Source organism: Hyposmocoma kahamanoa, unplaced genomic scaffold, assembly GCF_003589595.1.
Source record: "Hyposmocoma kahamanoa isolate Upper Pololo Valley unplaced genomic scaffold, ASM358959v1 62, whole genome shotgun sequence".
Classification (NCBI taxonomy): domain Eukaryota; kingdom Metazoa; phylum Arthropoda; class Insecta; order Lepidoptera; family Cosmopterigidae; genus Hyposmocoma; species Hyposmocoma kahamanoa.
In genome coordinates this window covers 9,128,993-9,153,048 of record NW_020653850.1, presented here as the reverse complement: position 1 = coordinate 9,153,048, position 24,056 = coordinate 9,128,993, and the positions used below count along the sequence as shown (strand labels likewise).

At 34.8% G+C, this 24,056-nt stretch overlaps 2 protein-coding genes across 5 annotated transcripts in view; one reads left to right on the top strand and one right to left on the bottom strand.

The window, feature by feature from the left end:
- Positions 1–17,002, bottom strand: part of LOC113229440 — a 35,176-nt gene extending 18,174 nt beyond the window's left edge. For 2 of the 3 annotated variants that reach the window (XM_026463026.1, XM_026463028.1), the window contains exons 1-8: positions 16,843–17,002; positions 5,256–5,419; positions 4,813–5,018; positions 1,860–2,087; positions 1,427–1,598; positions 970–1,165; positions 231–891; positions 37–152 (exon numbers count right to left, since the gene is read on the bottom strand). In XM_026463026.1, the coding sequence (XP_026318811.1) occupies positions 37–152; positions 231–891; positions 970–1,165; positions 1,427–1,598; positions 1,860–2,087; positions 4,813–5,018; positions 5,256–5,419; positions 16,843–16,863 (1,764 nt within the window). In that variant the 5' untranslated portion in view covers positions 16,864–17,002. Of the gene's footprint in view, positions 1–36; positions 153–230; positions 892–969; positions 1,166–1,426; positions 1,599–1,859; positions 2,088–4,812; positions 5,019–5,255; positions 5,420–5,529; positions 5,575–16,842 lie in introns of those variants that run through there. The other variant, XM_026463027.1, reaches the window with a different exon arrangement.
- On the top strand, positions 14,588–23,821 carry LOC113229441 (ubiquinone biosynthesis O-methyltransferase, mitochondrial). 2 transcript variants are annotated; one of them, XM_026463030.1, is made up of 8 exons: positions 14,588–14,652; positions 14,933–15,006; positions 17,783–17,965; positions 20,116–20,230; positions 21,032–21,166; positions 21,405–21,675; positions 23,385–23,494; positions 23,730–23,821. In XM_026463030.1, the coding sequence occupies exons 2-8, from the start codon at positions 14,951–14,953 to the stop codon at positions 23,736–23,738; spliced, it is 879 nt and encodes a 292-aa protein (XP_026318815.1). In that variant the 5' UTR covers positions 14,588–14,652; positions 14,933–14,950; the 3' UTR covers positions 23,739–23,821. The 2 variants fall into 2 exon arrangements, with proteins under 2 accessions (XP_026318815.1, XP_026318814.1); XM_026463029.1 differs by having other exon boundaries at positions 23,385–23,794.
- The last annotated feature ends 235 nt before the right edge of the window (positions 23,822–24,056 follow it).

Sequence of the window (24,056 nt, the reverse complement as noted above, 5' to 3'; positions counted from 1 at the left end):
AAGTTAAACGTAACAAAATTCTAAAAAGATTCTAACCGATCTAGCTGGCAACGGTAGCGCCGGACGTACGTACACGGATGGACACGCAAGTATAACGCCCATATTTGCGTGCATTTTCAACACCACAAATGGTATGGCGATTTCTATTAAATCTATGGAACAAAAAGAAACCACTAAAAAAGGAAACTTGGGTAATACATGAAAGGCGTGTTAAACACCTAAGCATTTACCTGCGTAGATCCTTGAGAAATATCGTGCAGAACTAGAATAAAGAGGTTTAACTCGGGGATAAAAATCTTCAGTCATTTGCCAAATTATTAATATGTTTCCATCTCTTAGACCTTCTACATACAATAAACAAGCACTTCCAGTGTCAACGGCAAAGCCCGTTAGCAATTCGTTACTTCTTATCACTGTTGTTTCTTCATTTATCTGTGTTATTTTTGTCACAAGTGCCATGGCGTCATTTACATTATGTAAAATAGCGTATAATCTTGAGAAGCAATTTATTGGTCTGCAGGGTTTGCAACCAACTATACCTATTGACACCTCCAATGTCATATGTGCTTCCAAAATTACATGTGCAGGTACCACTATATTTGGTCTCACTGAGGCTCTTATGGCATTAATGTCATTAGTACAGAATCTCTGCCGATTCAATTCTACTACTGATACTGTCAATGGGTTTAACGAATACTCCCCTCGCACGACGGTATTATAACCTCTAGCTAACTGTTTTGCGTCAATATTTGTTGTAGCTATTAGAAAATCTAGCTCTTCTGTAAATTCAAAACTTGTTGGCACAGAAGTACTGATCTCTCTGTCATTAGGGGCGTATCCAAAAAATTGGGGCTTTTTGGTTATTGCAGAGGGATATTTTGTTCCACGGAGCTAGAGTTGTATAAGCTTCATTAAATGAAATACTACACTTTATCTTAAATGCACATCAATGTTTAAAAAATTACTTACCTGTATTTTATAAGGTTCTTCTAAAAATGTTGAAGTAATTTCGGTAACCAACTCCGGTGGCAAAGGCACAGCATGATGGTCATTGAAGTTTATACTACCACATGTGAGATGCTGGTCCATCCCTTTATTTAGTAATCGACGCTCAGAATCGTGAACGTTATCTTTTAATATCCATCTTGTATACAAACTTATAATCCTGTAAATTATAAGTTATATTGTCTAATTTTCTTAATTTTTCAAATTACTTTTTCATAAATAAATCACATTGCTTAGCAACTTTATGCATTGTATCATTTTCATGTTTTTCGTTTTAGTCTCACTCGCTTATGATACAATCTTAGATACTCATTTAATATAAAACTATGAATTTATGTAACAATGTTAGCACATATAAGCACTCTCTAACTCTTTAAATAGATCTGGGGTCTACTACCTTGAACTCAAAGTACAAAATTACCTGAGCTTGGTCATTGCTTCCAACGGCACATCGAACAAAGTATCAATATTCACGAAAATGACGGGCAAATCATCACGTGCGGGTAAATTAATACTGCTAAGCAATACTACGACTTCTCCAAGATCATCTGGCCGACTTCCGCATGACTCAAAAGCGACTACCCTACCTGCACCTGTAAATACGAGCTCTATTGACAATTGTTACACAAACTATTAAACGTACAGAAGATCATGGGTATGTGTGATATGTTCGTAAACATCGCAGTAAAATTTTTAAATCCGTTAATCTTGTTTTCTTGAACATCTAAACTATGCCATTCGGATCGTGGATCGTACGTGGATTTCTTCATATAGCGGACCGCTTTCGCTTTCATTTGCATTCAGCGTCGTTAACTTCTTTAACAATAACATTTAAGCTATCTTTATCATATTACCAGCTAATACAGTATCCCCACTCAAAATTAACTCGAATTTATTTGGAGGATTTGATTTCTTTAATTTTTCTTTATCATCTTTTCCAGTCTTTGATCTTGACGTTAATCTAGTTCTGCTCGTAAGTGGAACATCAGGCAGTTCGTAATGAGTTTCACTATCTGTCGGTATTCCCGTATTCAATATTATATTTTGAACATGATCGATTATCGCATCTTGGTGCCTTACTTCTGTGAATCAAGAAGATACAGTTAGCATCAAACTAAACCGAATTATCAAACTAGCTTGTTTTATTTTCAACTGAACAAATGAGAAAAATGTTTGTTTTATTTTCAACTGAACGAGAAAACAAAATTAATTAGTTCAGTCAACCTAACTAGTGGGAATAGAGGAATGCACAAAAATTAGGAATGGAAAGTAATCAATTATCTTTATACGTTCAAGGTACTTATTGAAAATATTTGTAAATCTAGCAAAGAACCAACCTTATTAAAATTATTTTAAGTTACACTACATATTGAAACGGAAGTTGCCATTTACTTCCGTTTTTAATATATAGTGTAACTTAAGTTAAGTAGGATGCGGACATTGACTCTGAAGTCAATATCTATTCATATTTTGACAACCATTCATCTGAATGAATGGTTGTGTGTGCTGCAGCAAGCCAAATAGGTCGTGGCTCAGTGCAAATTTGCCCGAAAGCAAAACACTGATTTTCAGCCACCACTGTCGAGAGTAGCGCGTTGCGGTGCAGCAAAAGCAAAAACATTGTGAAGTAAATTTAGTGTGCATATGTGTTAGTATCGACGTGAGTCTTATGAAGATTATAAAAATAAAAAATATTCAATATTTAGCAACTGTAAAAAATTTCAGAAAAAATTAAAAAATTAAAATTGTAATACAAATTCATAATTAAGATTATAATTAAAATATAATAACAATCAATACTTAATAGCGATGAAGGTCATTGTAACATAAAAATTACAATAAATGTCTGATATAAAGGGATTTTATTTTAGAAGCCTCCGCTATGCAAACCGTTTAGGAATACCTAGTTTTTGTCTATCAAAAATAAATTTCTTCAAATGTTTTTTAAAAGTGTACCTAAACTTAGATCTAAGGAGTCTAAGCGGGGGTGGAATATTATTCTAACACTTTGCAGCTTGATAGTGGAAGCTTCCAATAAAGGCCACGGTGCGATGAATTTGTCCCGCCAACAGAGATCTCACGGTTCGAGTGGGAAATTTGTCGTGAAAAGTGGAGAACTTTAACTTTCCATACAAGTATTCCGGATTTTTGGACTTTATCACGCCAAATAACATACACGCGAGATGTAATTAATTGTCTTCGCTAGTCAATGTTTAACATGTTTGCGTTGTTAAAATATGATGTTGTTAAGATATGGCTGCGAGGTAGGATTTTTTAACAAAATCGACAACAAGCACACTTTTGTTGTTTTGATGTTTTTGTACACGTTGAATCAGGTGTTGGATTTTACTCAACAAACGAGGACAGTTAACGATATCCCCATAATTACGTTTGGAAAGGATCAGTGATTCGCAAATTGTAATACGGACATGCTCACATAAATAATTACGTATTTTGTATAAAATTTTAAGACTAATTTTAAACTTGATCCAGTACATGATTCTCAAAACGTAATTGACCATCAAGTATAACGCCAAGATTTTTTACCTCTGTAACTCGAGGCACATTACTACCTGCGACCTCAATTTTAGGATATTTGTCTACGATGTGGCTGAATTGTACCAAATGAAGACAGACACGTTCACGGAAATATGAAATCAAACAATTTGGATGTATTTTTTTTATGATACCAAGTGACGGGACGAACAAGTTGTGCATCGTAGTGCGCCTGGTGGAAAGCGCCTGTCCACAACAGTGGCAGTGCCACTCCGAGCATTATGTGTTATTTGATGTAATATTTTTGGTCAGTTTGACCGTTCAAAACCTATCTGTATTAATTTATGAAGTTTAAGAATGTGCTTCGTTAATTTATAAAATTCATTTTACAAACAGGCTGAAGTGCAGTTCCGGATCCAGGCGGGAGCAAGCCGGGGCACCTGTCCCGGCGGCCGGCAGTCTCAAGAGTCGCCAAAATCATAATACGCGCCTAGCATCCAGCGCACGTTGTTCAATCGAATTCCCAGTTAGTTTTTGAATACATTCTTAGTTGATTTATGAACGTATCCTCTAAGCGATTTTTAGACGCTTGTCTGTTGTTTGTCGTGGTTATATATAGGTATTTCCTATATGTAAGCTTATGTCACACAAATGAAAAAGTTAAGCTAATAGGTAATAAAAAGTGCAAATTTATTAAAGGGTTCATATTCTCCCGGTCACCAAAAATGCCACTCTTATATATATACTTATTTGCGAGTTTTTTTAACAATTTATCTCAAACGGAGGAGAGAAAGGTTGCCACTATCAAGTTTCTGCCCTGGTTCCAAAATATCGTAGATCCGGGGCTGCTGAAGTGACCCGGTACGAAGGGCTATTGATATATAAAATACTTCTTCTTGTGAATGCGCAGGTTGGCCTAGACAAAGTTTGTTTCTAAGTCATCTTGCATTGGAGTGAAGGGCCAAACCTTACTTTAGCTATACATTTTCCTATCGCATTTTTTCGCATCGACTTCATAGCATGATCTTAATTTTTGGATAAATAACAATTGGATTAGGAATTCAGTTTCAAGTTAAATAAACTAGAGATTTCGTCTCAAAACTTTCCTTTACACTAACTCTTTATTCAAATTATACCACCTATCGAACACTCATCTACACGTTAGGCTGTACTGTCACTTTTGAAACTGCATTTTTAACGCTTATTAATTATAACGTCAGATATTGTTATCAATATAAGTAGAATAGTGATAGACGATATCAATACACAGATAACATCAGAAACTAATACAATAAAATTACTCAAGTATACCAGAAACGACTTGGGGCGTATTAAACACTCCCTCTAAAGGAGAACACGGAATATATTCAGCAACACCACTCCATATCAACTGCCGAATAAAATTTAAAAGCCTCGTTTTCTCTGGTTCAATGAACGGCCACACTTCGCCAAAGTAGCGTTTTTGTCCAAACTGAAGTGGCGGTAGAAAAGCTTCCTCGTTCTTATCAGCTCTTGCACTAGAATAAAAAGACTGGTGAGAATTAAGTTTCACCATTTCCAAATCTAACAATATTAGCCATAAACTTGGAACATATTCCAATGCTGACATACAAAGGCTTCTTTAATATGTTTAAAAAAAGCCACACTTGACAAGTATATATTTGACGGTTGATATCACATGCAGTTAGCTGCCCAGTCCCTGGACAGATCCCGATGTTAAAAATCGTGGTTATGCTGAGATAGTTGTTACTTACACAGCACCCAAATCATTAAATCCAAGTGTGGGTGTAATGATCATTTTAAAATTTTGTAGCTCAGTCACCCTGACAGTTAACGCGTGGCGGATAGAAAAGGTAAACCACCTTCTTTCCAAATATTGCCACGTTCGCACCCAACCAAACTCACTTCCGCACCATATCTGAATAGAAAAGCCAAACGCATGAATACATAAAAGACTTACTGGGTTATAATAGGTCCGTACCATAGATATAAGAAATAAAAACAATACACAGTACTAAAAAAACCGACCTCAAAAGTCATTCATCCCCTAATTTGCCACCCCTAGACACCTCTAATATTTTCTTCAAATTTAAATGGGACCACATCTGAGGTACCCTCTTTCCAACAAAAAAAATCATCAAAATCAGTTCACAAATGCCAATGCAAAAGAAAAACCGACTATTTCTGACGTAGCTGAATTATTATTTGTATATTTTGCTAAATTTAGTTTATTGTAGTGCTAATACAAGTGCCACTCAAGATTTTATTAAATAAATTTAAACTAAGTTTTTTAATATTTGGTTAGTGGTAATGATTAAAAATTACTCCAATTCTTTTTTTATGATTAATCATAGCTGTTACGAGAACAGCATAATAATTTACATTTAGACTATTTCTGCCGATAAAAAACCTTCACAGTTTAAAAAAATATATTTAATACCGATGTAACTCATTACAAAACGTGAAGAAAATTAAAATCAAACTTATTTATACGTTGTTAGTTGTTATTTATAATTTTTGTTTTTATGTTTTTTTATAAATGTTTGCACTTTCTAAGTAGGTACCGTATCCATGGCTACGATAATTAGATCTATGTACCGTTTTAGATGGTCCGTGAAATGTCACATAATAATAAGATTTCTAAAGTTAAAGGCTGATTACCGTGACGCAATTTGAGTGAGTGACCAAAACGATCAATAAATTCTGAGGCTTACAATGGCAGAAACATACTTATTAAACATAATGTTTATACACATTAATGCCGTAATACTTGACACATTATGCGCTGCGACTAAATATAACCTCATTGAATTTAAATGCAAATTACCTTAACAGTATGAGGCCATATTAAAACATCAATGTCATAAAATTGCCCAGGGTACAACTCATATTGAAACTTCAGTCCCTGAACACAAGGCCCCAAATCTAACCAACCCTCTTTACAGTCATGCCATATGTCAAGGCCAAGTATTTCCACTGCAAATGTCAATACAAAACCACTTTTTTCCAAAGTATTCACTTCTTTCCCTGGAGTGCTTTTACTCATTACGTTTGTCTAAATTGAGGCAAGGGAATTTACAGTTCTATAATTAAACATTAATGTATTGTACATTCTTACATTCACACGTAAGTATACTTTCTTCTATGCATAAACTATTTTCGTCATAGGCTTTATTATAATAATTTTACTATTTGACATTAATTTTGACATTGTTTTGACGTTGTTTTTAAAATCTACTAAATAGGTACAAAAAATAGTTTCGTTGAGACGGCTATGTCTATTTCTTCGATGTCATCAAACTTTTCATTATAAATTGCAAGATTAATTATACATATATTATAAACAAAGCTAAATGTAGACAACGACGTCACACGACTCGTCATGATAACGTGTCCCCAGGTCGTCAGTACATCTAATACTATTTTCTAAGTATTTCTATATATAACCAACTGAAATAAACAAATATTAACATATGTTATTCAAAGACTTCAAAATATAGTACAGTCGATGTACCAAGATATCTGACCCCTTAACCGACCATTTGGTTCTGAGTAGATAAGTGTGAAGAAAAGTGTTAAACAAACTTTTAACCAGCTAGTAGTGAAACATTTTGGTATGACTTCCATGTTGCATCGTTAGTGAATGACGTTTTAAGAAGCTTTTTAAGTAATTCTATCTCTAATTACATTAGGTAAATACGAATTTTAACCACAAAGCTTGTAATTTCTTTCCACCTTTCTGTTGAATGCATAAGAAGGCTTTCAAAACCAATAGTAGTCACCTAGGGCAGTGTTTCCCAAAATTGTTCTGCCATGGCCCGGTAATTTTCATACAGCTTCTTCGTGACCCATTCAATACTTTTAAACCTAAGCTGGTTACATTAAGTAAAATAATACACTTTTATTGTTAGTAAAAATGTTTTACTAATATTATTTCGGTATGACGGAAAATGACGAAAGTTTTATCCTGAGGTCTGGTTCCACTTCAACAAGGCGGGAATGTTGCGACCCGGTATTTTACTTTGATCGCCCGGTGCCGGGTCGCAACCCACCAAATGTGAAACGCTTGACTACGTCAGGTCGGTATCAGACACCGACTGCACACGGATATCATTGTTATTACCCGGTAGGAACAAAGTATTCCTTCTTTGACATACATTGGGCCAACGTGAACGTGCTGAAGTATGGTGAAAACCCTATCCTTAAGAAAGACTCCCGCCGAGCAGTGGAATGTATAATATAGGTTCATGTAATGTTAACTTAATATTATAAGGTACAAAACCGTTCATGTTATTTAAAATTCATAATGTTGGTCCCAATATTATTATCTTTCATTTCATTATAATTTGAGCCGACAATATTTTATTTATTCGTCGTAATTAAGCGACATCACGTTGTGCTGTTTTATTACGCTTCATTTGTCCCTAGTCTTAGTTTTAAGTAAACATAATATACAAATTATTATAGATCCTGCTCCACGAAGCGGATACGTTTACATTGACTAGTTGAATTAAATGGTATTTTTACTGCGTAGCGCTGATTATTTTTTTATGTATGGTTAAGGTTGGCCCATGTAAATATTTAATAATGTTTATACTCCAAAATAACGCAAACGTACAATTTCTCCTTACGTTTGTATTTGGCATTCATAGAATTGCGCACATCATGATATGCTTGGTTATTTCATAATACGGTTTATCGCGAAAGAAACTATATTATTGTCAGGCCGTCTTCTATTATGATATGCTCAACTGTAAATCGTTAAAGAACATGGTGTTGGACAGCCCCAAAACATCTTGCCTCGTAGATTTTAAGACTTTCGAGGTTATTCACTAAATGATTATTACTAATATCAGTGTAATAAATTTTAATTTAACTTATTTTCTTAAACAGTTTTATTTGCGTCGATTTCGTGCGCCATGTAAGCCGAGTTGCAAGCACTAACGATGCGAGCAGTTTCTTTCGTTGTTAGTTTTACCTGCCTAGCACATTCTCTGAGGAAATAGGGGGAGGCCAACTAGACACTCACGCTCCATCACATATACACACATACACACACATATACTTACACAGACCTATACACGACAATTGATATCAGTAATTTACAGTTAGTTGTAAACTCAGTTCTTATTGTACCAATTTAAATTTATTTTTCTACCCAATGTTGTAATAATAATATCACATGTTTTGTATACATAGTGAGTTTCTGTAATTGGCTTTTGTACTGCTTAAACACATTTGTCAAATAAGTATAAGAATGCTGTTGAAACTTTGTTCATTGAATAAAATAAAATAAAATAAAAAATCAGGTTTCTTACCAGGGTAAGACTTCTTTTTTTTCCGATATTTCGGAACGGTTGCACGCTCCATGGTCACGGGTTGACTGGATGGCGGCAGATGACAGCTTTAAGAGCAGACATCACCTGTCTACCCTAGAGGTGGACGTTTAAACGAAAAGCACTTTAAAAAGTCTGCGTTTTAAAGTAAGTGCATAAGCACGCTATTCATTTTAGGCGTAAGCGTTGGTCACTGGCCAGTTCTATAGATACTCAATAATTTCATTTTTTACAACGTGCCTAAGTTTCAAGTAGCGCCATCTATGTTTCCTAAACAAATTAATTCAACATAACGTTGCAAGCTTTTTTTAAACATAAAGTCTATGCGCTTAAACGTTTTCCTAAACGACTTTTTAAGCGTCAAACTAAAAAGCGTTTATGTGAAAAGCGCTTTTACAAGCATGCTTTTTAAACGACTTTTTAAGCGGCAACCCAAACAGCGTTTAAGTGAAAAGCGCTTTTACAAGCACGCTTTTTAAGTGTACGTTTGAACGTTAAAAAATTAGCAGTTTTTTCCATTTCAACGGCTAACAACTACAAAATTAAACAACTTATGTTTTTAAACGCTAATGAACAAAATGTTAATATAGTAATGTTATGTTACAAATGCAACTCGTTTTTACAAAAAAGCTTACTTATCCTAAAACCTTTAGTGGTCTACTCTTGCGTTTCGCTATCAACACTACAACGTTGCAAGCTTTTTTTAACATAAAAGTCTATGCGCTTAAACATTTCCTAAACGATTTTGTTAGCTTCAAACCAAAAAGCGTTTAAGTGAAAAAGCGTTTAAAAAAGCACGCTTTTTTTTAAAAAAGCATAACGTTTAAAAAAATAAGCAGTTTTCCCATCTCTAGTCTACCCTCTTGCGCTGTCGACGACTACCTTCATAACGATTTGTTGTGGCGTTACCATGGTCACTCACTTTTTTCACACAAACCACACTCACTGTATCCACACGCGAAATTGAACTCGAGGTGTTTTTGTTTTTATTACTGCACGCACTAAGCACCGGATTCCATGCACTGGACAGTTTAAAACCATCATCACGGTTAAATGTTTTGTACTTCGTGATCTCGATGGCTTCTCGTACTAACCGTGGTATGTAGTGACATTCTGTCGAGAGTACCTGGGGGCTATGCAACTCGATCCTGTGGTTAGTGTCAGTCTGTGTGAGATGTTGTGCTATAGCCGACTTCTGTGCATCATTGTTTTTTACTGCTCGAATGTGTTCCTTCATACGATCGACAATTGTTCGTTTAGTCTGACCGATATACAAGCTCCCACAACTGCAGTTTACTTTATAGACACCCGGTGTTTGTAAAGAAAGGTGGTCTTTTGGTGAACGTAACATTTTTCCTATTTTGGTTAAGGGGGTGAAAACAGTTTTTATGGAAAACTTTCTTAGCAACCTGGCTATTTTATCTGTCACCCCTTGTGTATAGGGCAGAAAACGGTTGTATCTGTATGTCAATTTGCTTCTTCCTTTTGTGTATTGGTTTAAATGTTTTTATTTTGTATCCATTCTGTCGCAAAACCGTCGTAACATGCTCCTGTTCCTGTGGTAGGTGGTGTGCATCACAAAGATCTTAAGCTATATTGGTTAATGACCTGACGACCGAATGTAGGTGTTTTGGGTGATGATGTGAAGTGGCATGTAATTATTTGTCCGTGTGAGTTGGTTTTCTGTAGACGGAATGACCGAGTGAACCGTCTTGTCGGATTTTGACCAATACAGCAAAAAGTGCAAACGCGCGATTTTTCTCAAGTTCACAAGTGAACTTCATTTTGTTATGGGTGTTGTTAAGACGTGCTAAATAATTTTGTATATGTAGGTAGCTCCTTTCCTTCCATTACGCAAAATACGTCATCAACATACCTCTTCCCTTAGAATAATAACGCATAGAAACCTAGCCCGCACACGCTAATGTCCACTTGCACTAAACCTAGGTACGTCTTAAACCAATAATTGCCATGCAAAAGACACCCTTAATACATTGTGTTAAGAGTGTCTTATCAATTTAAGCATTGGTTTAAGACATACTTAAGTTTAGTGCAAGTGGACATAAGTGAGGCAAGTTAAAGGCTTCCTAACGGGCTCCCAGGAGCGCGCGGGCTGTTAGTGCTCAAGGTCAAATTGCACCGCGAACAGCTCCAAATTTTTGCTAAAAATGACGAAATGTGCGGTTTATGGGTGTAAAAATAGAACAGACAAACATAAAATAGACACTAACATCACATTCCACAAGTAAGTAATGCGTTTCAACTCATATTTTTATGTAATTATTCACTAAAACAGAAAAATAATTTCGCGGCAACAAGATACGAAAGTGTTGCAAAGTAACGAATTTTTTTTTCTCCCCATTTTGCTATTCTGTATCAAAATAATTATATTACGTAAATTTTAATGGTGCCTGTAATTTCGATTTATTTGCGCATCTTGAACTAATATTTACTTGAATAAACATTAAATGTTTTCGTTAACTCCTGTAAGTGATTGGGACACTTAATTATTTTATAATACTTTTAACGGCTCTGCGTTCATGCTTTATTGAATAATTATTTCTTTTAATTTTATTTGAATAGGAGCACATATTGCAACAAATGTACAGTATATATTTGTTTCTACTATAGTGTTGGCACCACCAGTACAACTTTGATAGCTTATTATATGTCTTTCTTTTCGTAACTCAAGCGAAATATTTTATATTGAAATATTTTATTTTCTTAAAAGGAGGAGAGGAGCATTCTTAAGCGATTTTTTAATCTATTTTAACAGTTATTTTCTTTAATGTTTGCTTATGGCATTTTCGGTTTTAGGTTTCGAATATGGCACTTATTTCTAAATCCAAGATGGCGGGCGCGATTTTTCGAATAATGGCAAGTTGGGTATCGTTTTCGAGATGTTTGGGAATGTTCAATACAAATATGGCACTCATTTCTAAATCCAAGATGGCAAACACGACAGTTCAAACAAAAGCAATATTCGTAATGAGCACCCCCAAATACCTCGAAAACGATACCCAACTTGCCATTATTTGAAAAATCGTGCCCGCCATCTTGGATTTACAAATAGTGCCATATTCACATTGAGCATCCCCAAATACCTCGAAAATGATACCCACATAGCATTTTTTTGAAAAAACCGTGCCCGTCATCTTGGATTTAGAAATGAGTGCCATATTCGTAATGAGCACCCCCAAGTACCTCGAAAGTGATACCCATATTGCATTTATTTGAAAACTCGTGTCCGCCATCTTGGATTTAGAAATGAGTGCCATATTCGTAATGAGCATCCCCAAATACCTCGAAAATGATACCCATATAGCATTTTTTTAAAAATCGTGCCCGCCATCTTGGATTTAGAAATGAGTGCCATATTCGTAATGAGCACCCCCAAGTACCTAGAAAATGATACCCATATCGCATTTATTTGAAAACTCATGTCCGCCATCTTGGATTTAGAAATGAGTGCCATATTCGTAATGAGCATCCCCAAATACCTCGAAAATGATACCCATATAGCAATTTTTTGAAAAATCGTGCCCGCCATCTTGGATTTAGAAATGAGTGCCATATTCGTAATGAGCACCCCCAAGTACCTCGAAAATGATACCCATATTGCATTTATTTGAAAACTCGTGCCCGCCATCTTGGATTTAGAAATGAGTGCCATATTCGTAATGAGCACCCCCAAGTACCTCGAAAATGATACCCATATTGCATTTATTTGAAAACTCGTGTCCGCCATCTTGGATTTAGAAATGAGTGCCATATTCGTAATGAGCATCCCCAAATACCTCGGTATTTGGGGATGCTCATTACGAAATTCAAAAGGATACCCATATAGCATATTTTGAAAAATCGTGTCCGCCATCTTGGATTTACAAATAAGTGCTATATTCGTTTTTCATCGACAAAACCGAGCATATCTGTAGGCACCTGATCGACATTGTCGATCGACAAAATCGAGCACATCTGTAGGCACCTGATCGACAATGTCGGGCAAATCTGTAGGCACCTTTAACTTAATGATGAGTTAAGCAAGATACAATTTCCCCACTTTTGAGGGAAATGTTATTCCATGGCATCATTATTTGTATATTTGTGTGCGTGCCGACGAGCGTAGTTACAAGTTGTTTACCCCTACATGAATTTGGTTTTTGCCTCACTTGTGACAGTTCGTTTGATATGAAACTATCATTCTATGCGTTATTATTCTAAGCCTCTTCCATAGTTTTATTGTTCATGGTGCTGACAGAATGGCGGCGTGTTCATAGTGTTCCATCCAAATGTTGGCAACAATGATGGGAGCAACGGGACTGCCCATCGCTACACCCTGATGATCAATCTGAAGGTAGTACTGGCGATTGTACAGGAAGTAGCTCGTGTTTAAGCAATGTTCAAGTAATTGAGCAATCTCCATTGGGATATTTTCTTGAAGTTTCACTTTGATAACGTCGATGCACTCATATGTCTGCTCTTAAAGCTGTCATCTGCCGCCGTCCAGTGAACCCGTGACCATGGAGCGTGAAACCGTTCCGGAATAACGGGAAAATAAAAAGAAGTCATACGGTGGTAAGAACCCTGATATTAGTGATAGGTAATCATTCTTCTTCTTTTAAATGTTATGGCTCCATCGAAATAATCAATGATTTTGCCAATGTCAAGTAAAAATAACTATGTACGGTAGTTTAATATTATTATAAAAATTATACAAAAAAAATGGCGATTACGCCAATGTCCTGTGAGAATAATGTCCAATGATGATAATCATTTAAAATATTTGAAACTGACAATTATAGCACCCATGTGACCAGATTTCGCAGGATCCTGCGAATCTAGAAGGATAAAGGGGCATTCGTCATCCTGCATTGCAGTCCGCCTTGCGTCCGCCGCGTAATGCAGGATTATGAATGTAGTGGCAGCGTGCAAGCCATCTTGCAATCCTGCAATGCGTCGTGCTAAACTTCATACGTGTACCATACGCAACATAGTGTCAGAGCAGTCTCCTGCATGCGCGGCGCGGCGGACTGCCAAGCAAGTAGTGAATGGACCGTTCAAAGTTTCTAAATTTAAGGCCTATAGCAGATTTTGACAGTTTTTAGCAGGATTTAATAAAACAACCAATCAACAGGCATGATAGGCAAATGTCCGTGTCACACTATGTTCAGATATATATTTAAGCTTTTTGGGATATACGATTGTAATAAAAAAAATACATTACATAAAAAAAGATTGTCCTCTTTTTATATTTCCACTTACCTTGTAAGTATTCCAAATTTGGGACGAGATGCTGAAAAGGGTAGGAAATATGCTATGTAAATTTTATTATATTGACTAAACGATGATTATATAACATACAAGTGGAGTTTATTTCTATACAAAATATGCATTGACTTACAATTATATGGACGTCGGGTCCGCGCTAAAAAGTGTCCGCACTTGTAAGGCGCTAAAATCGTATACAGAGCGCCAAACTCCGCTTTAGTCTTCATTTGTTCGACTGACGGCGCGATACTGCGATGACATTACAATTTAAATTTCGAATAGGTTGACTTGGGACATTTTTTTCGTGGTTTTTGTATTAGACCCGTCGTCCATTTATTTGTAAGTCAATGAAAATATGAGTCATTATTCGTTAGAATAATTTTATCAAAAAGGTTTACCAGATTTCAGCAGTTTTTAACGGAGGAATTTGCAGGATCATCAATTTAAATCTGGTCACACTGTACATCACTGTCAAAAGATCTGTATACCGCCGCTGTCTCGAATTACGAAATATTTTGTTACTTTTTAATATAATTTGTTTTTGCAGGTAAAATCTTCATTATTTTAAGAATTTAATGGTCTTAACCAAGTCGTGTATATTTGTATATTCAAACAAACCTAACGTTTGACGACCGAAATATACAGTTTCATTTCCAATACGTAGCAATCGCAATAGCCTATTAAAGAACCCGATATGGTCTTAACAATATTTGTTTGTTAACAAATGAAAACAAAAGTATATATTTCGACAAAAATTAGCGATGCGAATGTTCGCATAACCTAAAATATGTAATAGGAATAACTCAATTCTTTTTCAATAATTTCAGACAAAATAAATTTATAGCATGACTGCCAAAATAAGAAGTACGCAATGGCTTTTAAGAAACATATTGGTGAATATGTAAGTTTTTTTATTTATAACAATGGTTGTTTTGTTACTGCCTCTGTATTGTTTTTTAACCCCTGTGTTCCTTGTTGGCTCACTAAATAAATGTGTAAGTATTGTACACATTTATTTGGTGACACTGTCAATATTCAACAATTTTTGTACTTCCCCATTGTAAAGGTGTATTAGATGTTAACGTGTTTTTCTTATTCAGATTAAGTTTTAAAATTTAAATAGATTGTTTTATGTATGTACTTATTGTTCTAAAATGAGTAACTTATTATTGAGAATACAGAGAGTATCTCAATCTCTCCAATGACCATTCCTGGTCTAGTATTCTGAGTATTTATCATTTTTATGTTACTGCACTTGTTTATAAAACAGTGATATTCAAAATTTAACACATTGACTCATCTGTAGAACAAAGATCTATGTGCAAGACTACTTATTCTCTGGACATAGTACATAGTTCGTTCTTCTTCACTGTGGATGTCAGATCGACAGTTGTTTAATTTTATATTTCTGAAACAAAATAAGGTATACAAGGCGTAAATTTGAGATGGGGCAGCTAGGCCAGCAACCTTAATCGTTGTAGTTACAGGAAATTGGTTCTAAAGGACTATCCATGAATTTTGAAGATATTTTGATTGGTATTCACAGATTTTGAAAAAATGGTACAGTCAGCAAGATAAAAGGCAATTTTTACAAAACCTTTTTTTATGCCTTACGATCCGGTCTCTGGTGAGGATCAATAGACTCTATGGGACCAACTGAGGTAAGAGTACTCTAAATGTCAGAAATCGCAAAAAACTTTACCATACATTTTGTAGGCACCTATTCAGTAATCAGTTATTCTAGGTAGTTAAGGTAACTAACAATAAGGAAACTAACAAATTGACAACGTATTATGTAATTCAAAATAAAAACAATAACGAAAAGCAAAATAACATAATAAGTCTATGATAGTACATGCTCGAATTGATTGACGGATGCATCAATTCGCTCTCTTCCGCAAACAGCAAGTAGCAGCTGAAATTCTACTCAGATGGATTCTATTAAAAATTGCTGCAAGTGCGTCTTTCAATTCTTGAACACTGTTGTATTTTTTTATAAATTTAATTTTTTACATAGCCCCAAAGAAAAAATCAAGAGGCGTCAGATCAGGATTACGCGGTGGCCATTTGATAGGACCATGTGTTCCAATTAATTTGTTTCCTCACTTGAGAACATTTTGATTAAAAATCGTCTTAAAAGTGACAATTCTCCATTAACAAAACAAAACAAAGCTGTTCCAAATTTAAAAAATAGTGATGTGATTATGATTTGGTTTTACTTAACTCTTATTTGTAGAGTAGTGGCCAGTTTCGTTTCTAACAAAAACTTTTTATTTAAAATGTGTGGTAAAAGATTTTTGCGATTTCTGCCATTTCGAGTACTCTTACCTCAGTTGGTCCCATAGAGACTATTGATCCTTACCAGAGACCGGATCGATAGGCATAAAAAAAAGTTTTGTAAAAATTGCCTTTTATCTGGTTGACTGTACCATTTTTTCAAAATCTGTGAATGCCAATCAAAATATCTTCAAAATTCATGGATAGTCTTCTAGAACTGTTTTCCTGTAATTACAACAATTAAGGTAGCTGGCCTTGCTGCCCCATCTCGAATTAAACCTGTATAAATTTTCAAAACACCTTTACATGGGCCTTAGTTTGAATAACGAAATTATTCTCGTAATGAAGAGCATAGGGACCGTATAAGTTAAGATCCTGAACCCAGATCAGCCGTAGACAGGGTTCAAAGCTGCAAGGTAACCAGAGTAACCGATATAGCCTGAAGAATTGCAAAACTTACGTGGCAGTTTGCAGTGCACATTGTTCGCAGAACATATAGCCGATGGGGCCAAAGATATCTCGAGTGGCGACCACGTACCACGTGTGTTGACCACCCACAATGTGGACCAATGCCCTGGTGGAGGTTGCGAAAATCTACTGGATGCAAGTAACACAAGACCGGTTGTTCTTTGGGGGATGCCTATGTTCAGTAGTGGACGTCTTTTAGCTGAATTAATGATGATGACCTAATAACCATTGATTTTGGAAATGAAAATATAGGTTTTAAGTTTCGCCATGACTTATATACTTTTAAACTTTCGCATTGCATTGTACTAACATTTGGAAACGGGAATAAACGCATTTACATATGAAAAGGTATTTTTCACACCTACCTCGTTTCCCGACGTTTCGGCCAGGTTGCACTGGTCGTGATCAGGCTGACTGATGATGCAGTATTTACGTCTCCATCTCGGCGGTGGAATCTTCATCCACCCGCATAACATTTTTTAAACTACCGCCACACACAACACTAACGATGTCCCTATTCTATATCACAGCTATATTCTGGTACGCAGTCGATCGCGAACATTGAGTTTTTGCAAACACCGGATTCCATGCTGCAGATAATTTGAAACCATCCTCCCGATTGAAATTATTAGGGTGTTTTTTTATTTCAATCGCTTCACGTACAACTCTTGAATTAAAGTGACGATCGGTGAAGAGAATCTACATACGATGAAACTCAATCTAATGATTTGTACCCTTTTCAAGTAAATGTTCTGCAATAGCTGACTTATTACATTGGCGATTTTTTACGTCGGGAAACTAGGTAGGTGTGAAAAATACCCATTCGTATGTAAACGCGTTTATTCCCGTTTCCAAGTGTTCGCCATGACTTATTTTTAAATAGAGAGGTGGAAATACTAACAATTTCATATAAATATTTTTTCATCTTTCAGAAACATTAACTTAAATAATAAAATCCACACGTCGCAAAGTCTTCGTTGTTATGCGTTAAAAGAGAGTATGAGCTCTAAGTCTACAGTAGATCAAAGTGATGTTGATCTTCACACAAAAGAAACAAAAGAGTGGTGGAATGTCAATGGACCTATGAAGGCTTTACACTCTTTTAACTTAATAAGGTATGTATCAATTCCATTGTATGAGGTACACAAAAGGAACCTCCTTGCTTGCTTGCTAGCTTGGGCCATTCACAGGTCGCTGTTTGAATGAATTTAGAGCTTAAATAATTATTAAAATAAAATAAAAAAAGAATTACAGGGTCATTCCAGCGAAAATGACACCGCGCGGTTCAAAAAAATAAATTACACAATTTGGTTTTAATTGTATGACTAGAATACGCCCAACAAATCAAATCATTAGAAATAAATGAGATTTTTCGGATATTGTACAATTATTGTATTTTTTTTTGTCTTAATGAAGACAAAAAATACGCAGCCATAGTGCTGTCGTCATTTTTTCCTATAATGTTAGCAACAATTTTCGCGGTTATTTGTGCGTCTTTCTAAAAAAGTTATTACTGTCGAAGAAAATACAATTTCAGATAGGTAGAAGAGTTTCTGTTGGAAAATTGTTCTTATAAACCAATCAATCGTGTATGGCCAGGTTCGAAAGGGTTATGTGATTGCATGGAAGTATATATGGTGAGGAGTTATTAAAGTTTCAATAAATACTAATTTCAAGTCCCACCCTTCACAATGAAACATATATATTTTTATTTTAGCGAAAAAATATGCAATCTATTGGCATTTGCTTTTGTTAAAGTAACAATTATGCTAAGGGTCATTAGTTTGGTTTGGTTGGACATTGTGCACGTAAATAGGAATGTAAATATTAAGATTTGAAAGTGTCCCACCCGTCACAGCGATGGGTGGGACACACTTCTAAACGTTTTTACTTTGAATAAATGTTTGTATTTTCATGGATTCGAGTTTTTACGATGTTTGCTAGGTGTAACAGTTGTTTTAATTTCAGAGTTTAACATTTGATGTGTTAAATTGTGACGATTGGGACACCATTTTGTGGCAGGTGGGACAAGTTACATTTGAATACATAGATTTTTTTTAAATACATATCGACTCATCCGTAGAACAAAGACCTATGTGCAAGACTACTTGTTCTCAAGACATAGTACATTTCGTTCGTTCTTCTTCGCTGTGGATGTCAGATCGACCGTTGTTCGTTTTTATATTTCCGTAATGAAATAAGATATGTAAATTCTCATAACACCTTTACATAGGCCTTAGTTTGAATAACGAAATTATTCTCGTAACGTACTTATTCTCTTTTCGCTATATAATCACATCGGACTTTGTTCTTCGGATGAGTCGATATTATCATTTATATGTAGATCCATCATTAAAGCAAATTTATTACAGTTCATTTTAACACATAAAAAAAGATTAAAAAGTGACAACATTTTTCCTGATGATTTTTAGTATCAGGAAATTCATGTAAAATCTGTCTCCACTAGTTTTAACTATATATTCGAGCAAAACTTCTAAAATTGATATATTTTGATATGATAATAATGTTCAAAGATGCGACACGATTTTTCAAATTTATTAACGCATTTTACATGCGTGACTTTCATTTCATGTCGTCATAGATAGTGTTTAAAAAAAAATACGATTACTTTATCAGTTCTTTAATTCTGTTTTTTTATGTTAAAATGTCTTAATAAGTCTTAATAAGACAAAAATTATAAAATATTTGTTTATTAAGGATGGATCTCATATTAAACAGTGTAATTTTATTAATTCTGTGTATTCAATTATAACTCGTCCCACCTGTCACAACTTAACATATTAATTTCCTTAAAATTTATCAAAGTTATTAATTAAGTGTATATATAAAACAGAACTTTAACATTCAAGTTATCTCATATGAAAAACTTGCTGAACAAAATATTAATTGTTTGTCTTGATCTTGGCAATGAGTGAATGAGTGAGTGAGTGTCCCACCCGTCACACTTAGAAAATTAAAAGTTTTGAATATAAGTAATATCATAAATTTATGTAAATAAATAGTCCCAGTTGAATTGCATATCTGGCTTCATGATATTTTCATTGGAAGTCTAATTAACCAATGTTTAGGGAGAAATTACTTACAGTTCAAGAAAAAAGAAGTCAAAATGTCCCACCCTTCACTTTGGAATGGCCCTAAAACAGAATCTGCAATGTTATATCTAAGAATAGATCAAAAAACAATATTGTTTAGTCTATTATGCAATGACACTGTTTTGTTAAAAGTTAATAATTCTGTTTCGCAGGGTACCATTTGTCAGAGATGGTCTAATTATGAATGAGTCCAGTCAGAGATGTAGTGAACCACTTAAGAATAAACAAATACTAGATGTCGGTTGCGGAGGAGGTATATTGTCAGAGGTAAGGACACAAAGAAAAAAATATATGTTTAACATTTTTGTGGATTCAAATGTCAGAATTTCAGTTTTATTCCTTAATGAATATGTAAGAACATACGGAACTAAACTTTTATTATAATGGTGCAGTTTGGAACACATTTTGTTATCAGTCCACCTTTTTTGAGCTTTCTATCGCCAAAACAGTTGGGAAAACTAATTAGATATTGCCTAGGATAGGAGTCAATGAAAGAACTTGGTAATAAGTGTCATTGCAACTAATTATTATTGTAAAATGTTGTATACATTTTACAATAATATAGATTACATATATAAATATTATAGACAATATAGATTGAAAGTAAAGAAGCTTATGGGCGCATTTATTCAATACAAATTTCATCGCGCTCACACCGCGCGGTCCGCGGACCGCGTGCGTCTGTCATGGCAAAATACGCTCTATTTGTTTAGCTTTTACTTTTTAATTTAAATGAGCGTTCCGGGCACGCGGGCTAGCCTGGCTTGAATTTGATCTACACGGCGGCCCGCGCGGTAATTTTATTGAGAGGAATTTAAATGTTGTTGCATAATAAATAGAATTCAGATTCGCCATTAATGTACATGATGGCGTGGTAACTGGGCGGTCGCCGCGCGGCGGCCGCGCGAAAGCTTTCTTATCGTGTAACTGGGCGCTTATTATTCCATAAAAGGGACACAATCTGAAATGGTATGTGGAGGCAGTTCGGCCTGGATTAATGATAATTTTATATAGACATTTAATGACATAAATCAATAATCGTCCTCTCACAATAGCGTTTAATTACAGCCTTTAGCCAGACTCGGTGCACATGTAACAGGTGTCGATGCTAGCAATGATTTAATAGAATATGCGAGAAAACACAGTCAAGCTGACGCAAAGCTAATATGTAATCAACCAACTTATATCTGCACGAGTATTGAGGTAAGTTTGTTTAATAGTTTTGTATTTTATTAAATATTTTCTCTAATTTCTAATTCCATTAGTGCAGTGACTAACAGTTTTCGTATAATATAAAAGATTTCTACATGTGCATGTTCTGAAAAGTGTTCTAAGGTATTGCGTAGTCAGATACAGTTATGTGTGTGCTCTATATTTTGAGACTACAATTTGACACAATTATAATGCAATGTACATTTTATTATTTATTTATTCTTTCCAGGACCATGCAACAGAAAACGAAAACAAATATGATGGTGTAGTGGCATCAGAAATTGTCGAGCATGTCAACAATAAAGATGTTTTCGTTCAATCTTGTATAAAAGTGCTAAAGCCAGGCGGACGCATATTTTTTACAACACCAAGTAAAACTAAATGTGCCGAATTCGCAGTGATATTTATGGCTGAAAATATATTTAAGATCACCCCAAAAGGAACACATGACATTGAGAAATTTATTACGGCTAATGATCTTACGTTATTACTTGAAAGAAGTAAGTGTTGTCTTGCCAAGCCTTGACATAAACGGAAAGGGGCAACTTTGTTAATTTTTACTTCTGACTCTTAGACATATACATGAAATTTTAATTCGACAAACAATTAACTTCGAAATAGTTGTACTCACACAATTAACTTCGAAATAGTTGTCCTCACATAATTTAAAAACTTCAACTGCTTTGGGAATAAGTGCTATTTTACACTTGCAGCATCTGTTCTGCCCTCCTTGTTATAAGTAACACTTTGTAATTTGGTAACTTTCGAGACATTGACGAAGCACCTGAAGTTTTTTTTTCTTCGAAAAACGTCAATTACGCTTATTTTGCTTAACAATAAAACTGAAACTGTAGTATGAATCATAATTAGATGTCTAAAATGTAAACAAAGAAACGTCATTAAATTTCATTGTCGATGTGTGAATGCAGGTGTGCTAAACCTTCTACTTAAACTGAATTAGATAAGTAGGAGGTTCTCATTTTCTACAATTAAATAACTATACTTCGTTTCAATCCATTTTGAAAAGTAAACAAACAAGTCACTGACCCGACCGACTAGACGGTTTAGAGATGGCCAATTGTAACGCCAACTACAAATAGATTAATTAATTGAATGAATCGATTTGTTCAATTGAGTCATAATAGCGATTTTCCTTACATAACCTATATAAGCATATTCAAAATTTGAATTTAAACCCTCCTTCAAATCCTTACACTTAGATACTCGTTCGATTGCTATTGAAATGTTCGATTTAATAATCGATTACTAAACTTTAATTGATTGAACCGAATGTTTTTTTTCGAACAGCACTATGCAACCATAGGCAAGTTATAGAAGTATAGATGAATAATCTCACTTTTAGACTACCATTTTTCAAATACGATTCTACGATGCTATTGAAATGAATATTGTTGGAAAAAGTGATGATATATCAAGTGGAAATCTTCGAAACAGACTATAATACAAAATATTAATCAACAAAAACATCAACACACAATTAATTTAACAAACGCACTAGGGAAAGAAGAAAACATTCGAGAAACTAAAGACAAATTACATCTATAATACTACAAAATGGCGGCACAAAAACGTTTTTGATCCCAATTGTGTTACCAGCGTCATAAAATTATTTATCACCTTAAACATAGTCTTTTGTTATAATTTTTGTATCAAACAAAATTAAGTAAAAATATATATTGCAAAATGTGACTTGTTGAAGTTTTAGAACCATCCATGGTATACTAGCTCTGCCAACTGAGCTACAAGTCGAGTTAACAGGGCGACGAAATTCTTCCATATGTGTGTTATAGATGTTTGTATTGAGTTTTTTCGGCTTTGAACGCCGTAAGCGACATCTTATGAGAGATTTTTGAACCTTGTCACTCAGCCTTTTGCCTTACGTTAGTTATAGGTAATAGAAGTGCAGTGTTTCTTCTTAATTATTAACTTTAGAGCGATCAAATTAATGTGTATCCCTTTTTATGAAATACTACTACCTACTAGACTACCGACTTAGACGTCATTAGATGAATATAATAAAAACATTTTGTTTTGACTCCCTACACAAAACGTGCATTAGATGTTCACAGATTCCTGTTGGAACTAAACCGAAGTTGTATGAACTTTCAAAAGACGTAGAAGAAAAGTTGTTTGTTTTAATATTAAGAGGTTTTAGGGTGAAAAAATAACTGTACTAATTTTGTTTCAGATAATTGTCACGTGGAAATTATTTACGGGATCTTCTACAATTTGTTGACAAACACCTGGTCATGGTCTAACTATACAGTATTTTTATACGCATTACAAGCTAGAAAACTGGTAAATGCGTAGAACTGTCGCTGTTAACTAGTCATAACGAGATGTCCGCGTATGCAAGTGGGAAAATGTAGTCATAAACATTATTATTTTGCATGAAGAAAAGAAATTACAGACGGGAGCATATCAAGCTTACTATACATTAACGGATCTTGTTCCGTTGCACTGGATGCGATATTCGAACAAAAGTGTTATATAGCTTGATATTCGAAAATGTTCTCTTATTCATTTGTTCCAGAAGGGATGAATGTACATATATTCGGACTACCTACCTATGCCGAGGCAGACCGAACTGGTGAATTACCTAACATATTTTTAACTTCGACGCAAGAGTGGAGTTTTTATAAGGTTGAAAAGCCTTTGGCTGTTAGTATTGTAAATAATATAAATAGGAAATTTATATATTTTTTTATTTATAAATCTATCGTTAGTACTTTGATTTTTTTTTTGTTATTTCTATTTTAACTGACTTCAAAAAAGGGGGACGTTCACTCCATAGCTGTTTGCCATATAAATGAGGGAATCCTTGGGATATCCACAACATAGGGATGGAACTCCAGCCTAT